The sequence below is a fragment of the Salvia miltiorrhiza genome, chromosome 5, assembly GCF_028751815.1.
Source record: "Salvia miltiorrhiza cultivar Shanhuang (shh) chromosome 5, IMPLAD_Smil_shh, whole genome shotgun sequence".
NCBI lineage: Eukaryota > Viridiplantae > Streptophyta > Magnoliopsida > Lamiales > Lamiaceae > Salvia > Salvia miltiorrhiza.
In genome coordinates this window covers 11,323,358-11,335,647 of record NC_080391.1, presented here as the reverse complement: position 1 = coordinate 11,335,647, position 12,290 = coordinate 11,323,358, and the positions used below count along the sequence as shown (strand labels likewise).

Genomic DNA, 12,290 nt, shown 5'->3' with positions numbered 1-12,290 from the left:
TCACAATTGGACCCGTATCAGTCTCTAAGCAGAATCCAATAGCGAGCATAAGAGCATGAAGTTCGCCAAGTAAAACCGTAGCTGTGTAGCCAATCCTCTGACATCCCGCAGCAAAAATATTTCCATGAGCATCTCTCACAATGAACCCCACTCCAGTTCGAGAACCACCATCCTGATGAGCCATATCGACGTCCACCTGAAGCACTCCGTTAGGTGGTGTATACCACCGTCGTGATCCCTCCTTAGGCAACAAGCGGGTGATCAATGAGTAACTGCTCCATCGCCTTTTGATAAGAAAGAAGCAAGCGCTCCCCCATATTCAACTCAAGCACCGTCTGCTCATCTTTCTTTCCATGTTTCAAATCACAGAGATATTTCCATGTAAGCCAAAGAAAGAAAAACCACAGCTCCAAGCCTTCCATACCCCAGTTATTCTCCACCATAAGGCTTAAATCATGTAAATCCAACTGTTTCAAATTTCTAATATGTTCCCAAAAGACCGTCTGCTTCCACGCGTGTCGCACTATGTCGCACCAAATGAGGCCATGACATGTGGTTCCCCAATCCTTTTGACACCAAAAAACATATAGCTGAAGTTGGCACATGGTGAGCTTCCAAGTTCGCATTCATGGCGATTAGATTGTGTAGAGTACGCCAAGCGAAATGTAAAACCTTCGGCGGAAGTTTGAGAGCCCAAAAAAATTTCCACCACTTTCTTGTAGTAGTGCCCGTCGAATTCAGATCTTGTTGATAGAAATTTGTTGCACATAGATAGCCCGACTTAACCTCATACTTCCCTTTCTCATCAAAATCCCCAAAACCTATTATCCACTGCATTATCTCTTTGGACTTTTATCGAGCAAATAACATGGATAATATAATCTGGAAAGAACAACTCCAACTTGTCTTTAAACTACGTACCATCCTCAGCCAAAAATTCAGAAACCTTCATATCCCTGTCAACATTAGATTCAGTAGGCAGAGACCAGATGCCCGTGCCCGGAATCCACCGGTCAGAGAAAGCTGAAATCTGATTCCTCTTCCCAACCTTCCACCGCATCCCTTTTTGCAAGAGCTCCCATCCCCAACAAATTGAGCGCCACACATATGAACAATTAGGCGAGATTCGGGCCTCCATAATATCCTCATTTCGAAAGTAACGTTGCTTTAGAACTCGAGCTAAGAGGGATTGTGGGTGTTTTATAATTCTCCAAACCTGTTTTGCAAGTAAAGCTTGGTTGAAAGGGATCAGTTGGACGGAATCCGATACCGCCCCGAGACTTTGGTTGGCATAACTTCTCCCACTTTGACCAATGAATTTCCCGTTTCACCTCAGTGTCACCCCACCAGATACGGGCACACGCACTTTCAATATAATTACAAACTCCAACAGGAATACGAAAACAAGCCATCGTGTACGTTGAGATCGATTGAATAACTGATTTTATCAACGTCTCATTTCCGCCGCTGAGAGCATTAACTTCTTCATCACTCGGTCTCTCAAGTAATCAAAGTGGATCTTTTTCTGTCTTGGTATAAAAGTAGGAAGGCCCAGATAAACGGCATGTCCAGCTATTTCTGAAATACCAATAACTTACGTCACCGTTAGAAATGTCGAGCTGGGAACATTGGGGCTGAAAGTAATTGCTGACTTCTCAAAATTGATGGTCTGCCCCGATGCAGTTTCATAGAGTTGTGGTGCACACCCAAAGTTTGTCACCACATCCTCCGTAGCCTTGAAGAAAATTAGGCTATCATCGGCGAAAAAAGAGGTTGGTAATGGATGGCAGTGTCGTGCCATAACTGTTGGGAACCTTGTGAAATATTCTAATCCTTGTTTTGATGATGGTGATGTATAATTGAACGGACATAGATTTAATCGGTGCATTATTGATGAATTATGAATTATACCTAGTGTTGTTTGGAAAAGCGAGAGAAATGCTAAGTGGTTGAGAGCACGAAAGCAAGACTGCAGTAGTATTGCAAGTGAAGATAGCGTAAGATTACAAGGTGCGTGTGCATGGCTATTTATAGATTACATGTTGAGGGCAAAATAGTAATTCGTTGCTAAAACATGCGCCTCGCGTGGTTGAGGGCATAGTAGTAAATTTGCCCCTAGGCGGGAGATTTCTCCGCTCTTTTGGTGATCTCTCTGCGAAGGTCATTTCTTTGGCGAAAACCATTTCTCTGGCGGGAGTGACTTCTCTGATGGAGGCGACTTCTCTGGTGAAGACCATTCCTCTGACAAGACCAATCATATGCTCTGCACATATTACTCCTCATCAATTTAGTTGTTCGTAATTTTATTACGCTTGTTCAAAAATTATGTGCTAAATATTTTATGCCAGCATTAATTTCCTATAACACAATTTCTAAATGAACAGAATATAGTTGAAAATGAACAGAACACAATATTTTATGTCAACAAGAAAATTTGAATATTTTATTTAAATGTTCATAATTTTTTTACGCTTGTTCAAAATATTTTATGTTAAATATTTTTATAATTCTTAATCAAATATTAGTAATATTATTCAGGAATATAATATCTAACTAATAATCACAAATTTTTCAATAAACGAAACATATTTTTTTTAATCAACATAACACAATATTTTACTCATAAAGTATAAATAATAAAAATGGTACACTGAAAAAAGTATATTATTCATAATATATTATGTAACAAAGAATCACAATTTGTAAATGAACATAATACAATTTAGAAATGAACAGGACATAATTTTGTAAACGAACAGTTCCTGCATTTGCAATATTTTGTGTCCCATCATTGCAAAATGCCGATGATGTCCGAGTTAAATGGAGTCGACTATAAAACTCCTACTTGTTTCAGCTGCACTTCCAACCGCAGGCTTGCAATTTAAGTACGTGATAGCAGCAACATCTTTATATATATAAAAAGCAAAGTAAATGCCAATAAATTTAATTTGAAGGGTAATTTGGAATTGGAAAAAATATTTATCAAGGAGAAAATTCTGCAACTTAAACCGGTCTACAAAACCGTGGCTGTAGATTAAAACTACAAACCACGTTTGTACACATTTTGTCAATGTTAATGCATAATTTCATTTTTTATTATTATTATTTTTAATTTAGTAACTTATAGTAATTCTTATTTTTTAACATCTATAGTAATTCTTATTTTTTAACATCTCAAATATTCTTTTCGTTTTTCATTTTATACATAAAGAACATTATTCTATTGTTTTGGATAAAATTTGTAACATGTAACTTAAATGAATTCATGAGAATATTTTTAAATTAATATATAATATGTAAAAATGAATTTAAAATAAATAAGTTATTATAATTTAGATTTACAATATATTTAAATGAATTTAATGTTATTTTCCTTGAAACCTAGAAACATATTAATACTTTTTACACGCTTATGTTCTTTTTTCTTCCTAATTTTTATTTATATCATTTCAATTTCATAGTATGCAATCCTATTTATTTTACATTGAAAATTTGTTAATGGCACACAATGTCACTATTAGAAGAAGAGAGAGGAGATATTACGCGCGCCGGCCACCAAAGAACGGTCCGAGCGCCGGGGACGGCACAAAAAAAAAACGGCCACCTAGGGGGGAACGAGACCCCACCACGGAGAAAGGACGGACGGGGCAGGGTCACAACGCAAAAGGAAACACTTTCACCATTTAATACACTCAACAACTTTTCTCCACTCTCAATACATTCAACAACATTTTTCTTAAAACTCGTGTCACTCCCTCCTAGGAAATTCTTTCATGGATGGAGGGAGTATAATTATGGGGTGGAATTAAAAGTACCCAAATAATTTATTTCAAGAAGGAAACCATAAAGTTGTCACCTTATAAAAGAATGTTTGCGATTTTTTAAGATAATAATTCATGATCTATTTTTGTTGAATTGATTAATTATTTGTTTAAATCAATAAATATTAAAATAATTATAAATTAATTAGTTAATAAAATTAATTAGGAGCAATTAAATTTTAAAAATAAAGGGTATTGATCAATTATTTAGTAGTTAGTTTGTCAAAATAAGTTGAAAATGAGTGAAGTTCAAAGTGAAATAAATAAGATTATGTGTAAGATTATTTACATGAAAAAATTATAAAAATGGTTATCAAATATTATTATTTTTAATTTTGATTTTAATTTTCAATATTTATTTCATCATCAAATGAATGAAAATTAAATTCAAGTTAAATAATCCAATTTTTATGGAATCAAAAGTTATAAGATATAAAGAAAATCATACATGATTGAATTTGTTCAAAATTATTGTTGCTTTCTAAATATGATTTATTTTCATTTTTTATCCATACAATTATCTTTTATATTTATATTAAATTAAGTTTGGATATCTGTATATATCTACTAATATTTTAAAAAAAAATATGTGTTTAGATGTGGTATGTGAGGGACCAATATGCTTAATAGCAATTGTTTCCATCGCTTGAATTAATTCTGAAGATCTTTAATTGAGTTGTATTCATTTTCGGGCTGTGCCAACGAAGTTGAGTCGTTTCTTAAAAAAGAAAAATTAAATCTACTTTTTCATTCACCCTATTTTTCATTTTACTTTTTCATTCACTTCTTCACTAAATATTAGCTCCTTAAATCTCGGACCAAAAGAAACGTCTCACCTTCGATGGGACGGAGAAAGTATTAATAATCATAAAGTATATAAATAATTTATGTGAATGTAAAATCACAATCACCGCGCATTGTGCGGGAGGTACACTAGTCAATCCTATAAAATGCATAAAAGATGGATAAGCCCAACACCAAAATCATTACAATATGGAGATTAAATTGAACAAATTCAATTTTACGATATAGAGATGTATTATACGATATCTTTTAGAGACATCCTATACGATGTCACAAATTCAATTTTTGCTCAAATTCTAGCTGACGTGGCAAGTCGAAATATCGACGTGTATTCATCGGACGTTTTAAAAAACGATATCGTATAGGACATCTCTAAAAGATATCGTATAAGACATCTTTAAACCCGTAAATCATAAGATTTTTATGGAGTTTGAAAATCTATATTTGAATTTGTGATAAAATTGCTACAACATTAAAGTTCATGAATTTTTTTACACCTTTCAAAGTTCATGTGCAAAATCAAACTACCCCCAAAGTTGGTGTATTTAGGCGTCAATAACCCTAATTTAAAATGTAATACTATGAACTTATTTTTCAATAATAAGTTTATTTATCATAACGTTTATTCTAATTAAATGTGTTAATAATAATATAAGAGAGATTTAAAAGTTAAAACTAGTACTCCAAATGATACCTGTAGTTAATGTTATCAGACAAAGCAGATTTTGTATGGTAATGGTATAGCCGATTCATGAGTTTTAATTTTAAATGGCATTTAGCGTTTTGCGTAGGGCCCTCTCACCACACTGCAGTCTTCACTCTTCATATTCTTGTTCATCTCTCTTCCAAAATTCCCAATGCTTTACCTTCATATTCACTGTAAGTCGTCAACCCCACGACTCTGTGCATTGGGTTTTCCGTTACTGCTGATTTGATTGTTTTGGATTTTCTGTTTCCATTAGTTTAAATTCATGGAGCGTATGAAATCGTTGGTTTTTGTTTTGAAGGTGATATAAATTTCTTGTTTGTTGTACGCCGTGAAGCTGGAAAAATTAAATTAAATTAAACTAAAATAGAAAGCATCACAATTCAATGAAACTTAACTGTGAGGTTGTACTTTTCAGTTAGATTGCTTTTATGTTCAATCTATTTGTTAGACCTTTCAATTTGAAAATTCTGATTCTCTGTTTCCATTAGTTTAAATTCATGGAGCGTATGAAATCGTTGGTTTTTGTTTTGAAGGTGATATAAATTTCTTGTTTGTTGTACGCCGTGAAGCTGGAAAAAATAAATTAAAATAAACTAAAATAGAAAGCATCACAATTCAATGAAACTTAACTGTGAGGTTGTACTTTTCAGTTAGATTGCTTTTATGTTCAATCTACTTGTTAGACCTTTCAATTTGAAAATTCTGATTTTCTGTTTCCATTAGTTTAAATTCATGGAGCGTGTGAAATCGTTGGTTTTTGTTTTGAAGGTGATATAAATTTTTTGTTTGTTGTACGCCGTGAAGCTGGAAAAAATAAATTAAAATAAACTAAAATAGAAAGCATCACAATTCAATGAAACTTAACTGTGAGGTTGTACTTTTCAGTTAGATTGCTTTTATGTTCAATCTATTTGTTAGACCTTTCAATTTGAAAATTCTTAAGTCGAGGGCCCATATTGTTGCAATGGTAATAAGAAGTGTCATTGCTTCTCAATTTACTTTTTCATTAGTGTTTGGTTGAGGGTGAAGAAGCATTTCACTATGTTCGTATTTAGTGAAGTTGCTTATATTTTTAGATGGGGAACTTATTGAGATACATAATCTGGCGCCAGGAAAACCCAATTTAGAAGCTTTTGGTTTCTTTAGATGGAAATTGGAATAATGGCTGTGACCATTTATTTGTTGTGTTGGTTTTGTTCACTAACAAATGTTAGCACTCTCTCTCTGGTGGCAGAAAGAACAATTGAGCTCATGCTCGGTCTCCTCCCATTTGTTGTATAAGACTCCGGGCTCAAATTTCACGTGACATGTCTAAAGCAGCTGTTGCATCGCAAGGTTTGCTTACCATGCAGTCCTTGTCAACAAGTGAGCCTGTTGTTTCAGTTAACTGGCTTCACGCAAACCTACGAGAACCGGATTTGAAGGTTTGTGGCATTGCATAACAATCTTGTTTTCACTTGGTGTGCTATGCTACTGATTACATGTTTTTCCATGCCATTCATTGTCAAATTGGTTTAATAGTATCTATTGAGAATAACTTTTGGAAAATGCATCTTATATACTTGATCCGATTTCTTAATCTTTCTCTCTCTTTCTGAGATGAATGCATAATATAGTTTTTTCTGGCTAGTGAACTATCCATGTTCTGTTTCCCTCCTTGCCCTGCTAATCCAGCTTGCTAGACTTTATCTGTGTTTACTTTCTTTCAATAATTTGCCTATTCTTTCAAACTTTGATTCCGGAAACCTCTTCCATAGTGATGTTGAGAGAACAAAGAAATTTTTGTTTGAGTTGCAAATTCTCATTCTACTTTCACTCGAGTTATAAATCTAGATCTTTTAACTTCATGCACAGTTATGTCCAGGTGTTGGATGCATCCTGGTACATGCCAGATGAACGAAGAAATCCAGTTCAAGAATATCAGGTGCTGATCAATTATAGACATGTTATTTATTTACTCATTTCTTGACTTGTACCATTAAAGGCTTCATATATATGCCTATTATATGCTGTAGAGCTAATGATTTTCCCAAATTAAATTCAATGATTAGATTATTTGTATTTGAAAGTCTGATTCCCCCTTCTTTAGTCTAATATTTGGAGCATTTCATTGTACTTTTTTTCAGGTTGCCCATATTCCTGGTGCACTTTTATTTGATATTGATGGCATCTCAGATCAAACTACTGATGTAAGATGCTCTATTTTTTTTTAATATAAATTTAATAATGCTCCTTGGTGTGGTTTCATTCCATACAGATATTAATTGATTTTGTTTAGTTTTTATTTGCCTTCTCTTCTGGTAAAGCTTCTTGGGTATTTAGTACCTCTCCAGGACCTGCGTAAGTTTATTTGGATGTTCAAATAAGAGCACTGAATTTATTTTGATCTTCATTTTATGAGTTCTTTCATTGTGGTATAATAGCCAGTGGTCTCAGGGTCCATCCATGCTCAGTAGAATGTTCATTTGAACTTTGACTCTGAAGTTTACTTATTATAGATGCATTTATCATTTGCATGTGTAGTAATCTAAAATTCTTTCACTCCTTAATGTTGTATATAGTTGCCGCATATGTTGCCATCAAAAGAAGCATTTGCTGCTGCTGTTTCTGCCCTTGGCATTGAGAATAAAGACTATATTGTTGTTTATGATGGGAAGGGAATTTTCAGTGCAGCTCGTGTTTGGTGGTGAGATTTGAAGTTTGATATAACATTTATGCCATAAGAATATCAATCTAAGACGACATTGACAATACTAGGTCAAATAAATTGTACTTTTGTTAATTAACCAGGATGTTTCGTGTATTTGGACATGAGAAGATTTGGGTTTTGGATGGTGGCTTACCTAGATGGCGTGCTTTAGGGTTTGATGTTGAATCAAGTGTGTCAAATGATGCTATATTGAAGGCTAGTGCTGCAAGTGAAGCGATAGAGGAAGTGTACAAAGGGCATAGGGTATGTTGTATACTTGTATGCTACCAATGTTGGGGTCGGTGTGCTCCCTATGGTCAATTTTCTACATTTTGATTTTTCATGTAAACTTTATGCTTCATTTTATATGTCAGAAATTGGACTAAACACTTCATAATTTACAGGTTGAACTAATTACCTTCCAAACCAAGTTTCAACCGCATCTGGTGTGGATGATGGAGCAGGCATGTTTGATTTACCTTCTATTTTATTTGCTGCTAACATTTCTAATGTAAATATGATACCCATGCAACGTATTTCTATTAAAGCACAAGCACAAAGTTCTTAAATGTGTAATGTCATTTACTTGTATGTCAAGGTGTGGGGTTAGTGAGCGCGTCGTGTATATATGCATTTTGTGAGTTTCCACATTAAGAACTGTGAGATTGGATTGCATCCTACCAATTATAATTTCAGTAAAGATTATAGTGCTTTAATTAAAATCAAGAGCTTGTCTGATAAATACATTGCCATTGTAGTCTCACCACTATCGCAATAGTAGAGGTTTGATTGAGACTGTTAAGCAAGTGGTGTATGCAGTTTCCTTCTAACCAAATTTCTGTTGTTGGTAAAAGTAAAGACTTGATAAGGAAACAGATAAATTGGACAGTTTATTAGTTTTTGACACTTCCATGCTTTTTAACTGTGTCACCATTATATCTATGTCGTTATTTGGATCCTGATTCACTGCTGGATAATTGCGGCGTCTTGTACAGGAGACACCGTTATTTAATACTCCCTCCTATTCTAAATGATTGTCGTTCTAAGCTTTTAAATTATTTGTAATTTGAGTGTCGTTTTGGAATTTTCTTCCATATTTGCCCTTAGTTATTTTCTCTCTCATTAATTACTCATGCATATGCATTCACAATTGTGATGGCGCATCATGGAGAAGATAGTTAGTTTCTCTCTCCACTAGTTATTTGTTTATCAATAAATAAGGTTAATTTAGGTAAACTTATTTTTTATTAATATGTTTGTACGAGCTTAGGACGACATATAATATGAATAGGAGGGAGTATGCAGGTTAAGATATATCAGACTCAAGTTTTTGTCAAAGGGATAATTACCATGAGATCAGGACTAAAATATGATACTTTTAGTTTGAATGTTTTAAGGTATATGTTCTGTTTGTTTTTCAGGTTCGTAAAAACATTGACGAACAGACATATCAACATGTGGATGCTCGCTCAAAAGCTAGGTAGTTCTCATATATGGCCATTTCTTATGAGTAATGTTTCTTGTTCTCACTAGAGAAACATTGCCTTAAATACATTTGTCATACTTCTGTGTGAAAGATCACTTTTATCTGTTATTTGCACTATATAGTGTGCTTGTTGGTCTAGTGGTAGAGTGGTTAATGTGAGGCCAAAGGTCTTAGGTTCGAGTTCACCGTCACGCGATCTTTAAATTTATTTGTTCATTTATAAAAAAAAAAATACTCCCTCTGTCCCACTAAAAGTGGCTTGTATTCTACTTTGGGCTGTCCCATTATAAGTGGTTTGTTCCATAAATAGCAAAATTTAACTCATAAAAAAGTGTAGGCCCTACCACTTTTAATCACTTTACACCTTCTCCTTATTTTACGTGCAACAAAGCAACTCGCCACTTTTAATGGGACGGAGGGAGTATAAGATTTTCAAATACCTCTTCCCTTTTAGCGTATAGAAGGCCAAGAATGAGCAAGCATATGAAAGACAAAACTCACTACCTCGACCCTGTTTTATATTTTTCTTCTCACAGATTTGATGGGGTTGCACCGGAGCCACGGAAGGGGATAAGAAGTGGCCACATTCCAGGGAGCAAATGTCTTCCCTTCCCCCAGGTAATAAGACTCTAATTGTAGCCAATTAATTTCATATGTAATACGTGAAAAAAGTTTAGCTGCTACTTTTGGTTTTTATTATTGTTTTATCTTCATTTTTTTTCCTTTTGCACCGTGGTTGGCATGTCTGTCTGCTATTCCTTGTTGAAATATAAATTTCGAAGCAGTTGAGTATTTTTCAGTTCAATATGGGGTTCCCTTACAGGTGTTAGATGACTCTCAGATGCTCCTATCTGCAGATGAGCTGAAGAAGATACTTGATCAAGAAGGTAAGAAATACTGTCCTCCTGCATCTGTTCGATTCTTATTTGAACTCATATTGCTAAGTCATCACATAGTGTGTGTGAAGTTTGATTTTATTGTGTTACGTGGAAGCAACAGAGCTATCCATAGATATCTGCAGTTGCTCGTCAACATTTGACTGGGGCGCTTGATCTGTTACAGGGATCTCAGTGGACCGCCCTGTTATGGTATCATGCGGCACTGGTGTGACTGCTTGTATTGTGGCATTGGTGAGTGCCTGCCTCCCTTACTCAGCTGTATCACCAATAGAAAGAGGAAGGGGTTTACATCTAATTGTATATTGAGCATGGATGGGTGGCAAATTGCAAGCTAACACAGTTAAGCTGCTGTTTCAGGGTCTTCATCGACTAGGGAAGACTGATGTTCCGGTATATGATGGGTCGTGGACAGAATGGGTAACAATTCAAGATACACCGCAGTGCAAGGAAAATCTAGAGACCCTTTAAAGCATGTGGACAGCCGAGAACGTGAAGTTTTTGTCCCCTGCTCGTGGCTGGTTGGCGTTCGGGTGGTGAAGACGATGGAGGGTGGCGGAGGCAGTAATACAGGAAATCGTTGCGTTTTCTACCTTTCTGACTCCATTTCTCAGATGATGCATCATAAATTATTTTATTTTTACGCTAAAGAATTTCTAGTTTTATTTTCCCTTCCTCCACTTAAATGGGGTGCATTTCATGCGATGCTTACTGTTACTTTCGAGAAGCATTTGTGTTGGTAATTGGCAGAAAAATATTGAAAAATGGTACAGAACGCATGAATTGTTTATTCAGTTCACCACAATGTGACTAGTGACTACGCTGCCAAGTCTGTTTTTTTACTAAAAAAATCATGATAAAGGCCATTTATCACAAGAGAAAAAAATCCTAGCCATCTTGAACACATTATATTCTAATTTCACTAGGTTCAAAATACTCTTGGAAAGATTGATGACTGTACAATATTGATCAGATTTCATAACTCAAAAATATAGATAGCATTTGGCTTTAGCTGGGAACAATTACGAAAATTGTCCTACATTTTTAATTCTTGCATTTTAATTTATTAAAACTGATACATTTAAAACCCGATCTCGCACTTTTTCCATTTTACTCGCATGGAGTAATTAAAATACAAAATGAAGGTGGCACTTACCAACAAACATATTTGAATTTCGTTCTTATACTCGAAATTGTCAAAATCAAAATCATGTTGTAGCTTCTGTTTCATTTGGTGAAGATGAATTTATATGTCTAAGCAGTGTATATGAGTATATTTTTCTCAGAAAGAAAACACGATATCAGTTATATACTTATAGTTGTATTATATGGCTCATATTATCATTTGTTAATCCCATTAAATTCATTGAAGATGATTGATCGGATCCGGTACATGTACATTGCTTATCCATTTTTATACGAGAAACAATACCATCAAGGACCGCGTGGCCTAATGGATAAGGCGCTCGCCTCCGGAGCGGGAGATTGTGGGTTCGAGTCCCATCGCGGTCGTTTCTTACTTTTTAAATTCATTCACGATTTTTTCCTTTTTTTAGAATACGCGCTCCGTCCCCAAACATAATTTTTAAATTCAATTCACCATTCCACCCCCCCCCCCCCCAGTATATTTTGCTGATTTTTCCATTTTCTTAGAATATTTATTCATAATATTGAAGTATTGCCCTCTCTTTGGTTACTCTATTATTGTTATTATTATTATTATTATTATTATTATTATTTGGTGTTTTTATTCTCTTGTTGTGGTTCTTTATTTAATTTTGTAATCCACAAACATTTTAGCTTGAGCATCAATAAACATTAACTAATTCAAAAATCAATTCAGTCCATTAAGGATTTTAACCAAAAATTTGCAAATAATTCACAA

At 34.6% G+C, this 12,290-nt stretch overlaps 1 protein-coding gene and 1 non-coding gene across 5 annotated transcripts; both read left to right on the top strand.

The window, feature by feature from the left end:
* The first annotated feature begins 5,309 nt into the window (after positions 1-5,309).
* LOC130986017 (thiosulfate/3-mercaptopyruvate sulfurtransferase 1, mitochondrial-like) lies at positions 5,310-11,204 on the top strand. 4 transcript variants are annotated; one of them, XM_057909279.1, is made up of 12 exons: positions 5,310-5,504; positions 6,569-6,758; positions 7,199-7,258; positions 7,461-7,523; positions 7,896-8,020; positions 8,125-8,287; positions 8,428-8,487; positions 9,445-9,503; positions 10,046-10,127; positions 10,333-10,396; positions 10,572-10,639; positions 10,766-11,204. In XM_057909279.1, the coding sequence occupies exons 2-12, from the start codon at positions 6,642-6,644 to the stop codon at positions 10,874-10,876; spliced, it is 972 nt and encodes a 323-aa protein (XP_057765262.1). In that variant the 5' UTR covers positions 5,310-5,504; positions 6,569-6,641; the 3' UTR covers positions 10,877-11,204. The 4 variants fall into 4 exon arrangements, with proteins under 4 accessions (XP_057765262.1, XP_057765263.1, XP_057765264.1 ...); XM_057909280.1 differs by lacking the exon at positions 7,461-7,523 and having other exon boundaries at positions 5,344-5,504; XM_057909281.1 differs by lacking the exon at positions 10,766-11,204 and having other exon boundaries at positions 5,348-5,504; positions 10,509-10,618.
* A 640-nt stretch (positions 11,205-11,844) lies between these two features.
* TRNAR-CCG (transfer RNA arginine (anticodon CCG)) lies at positions 11,845-11,917 on the top strand. Its single transcript has one exon. It is a non-coding gene; the product is annotated as a tRNA-Arg (tRNA).
* The last annotated feature ends 373 nt before the right edge of the window (positions 11,918-12,290 follow it).

Bases quoted from the DNA above. Each gene is read 5' to 3' on its own strand.
- LOC130986017 (XM_057909279.1), top strand. From the start codon at position 6,642: ATGTCTAAAGCAGCTGTTGCATCGCAAGGTTTGCTTACCATGCAGTCC. The intron at 7,259-7,460 runs GTGCTGATCAAT...ACTTTTTTTCAG, and splicing joins ATCCAGTTCAAGAATATCAG to GTTGCCCATATTCCTGGTGC. The intron at 9,504-10,045 runs GTAGTTCTCATA...TTCTTCTCACAG, and splicing joins GATGCTCGCTCAAAAGCTAG to ATTTGATGGGGTTGCACCGG.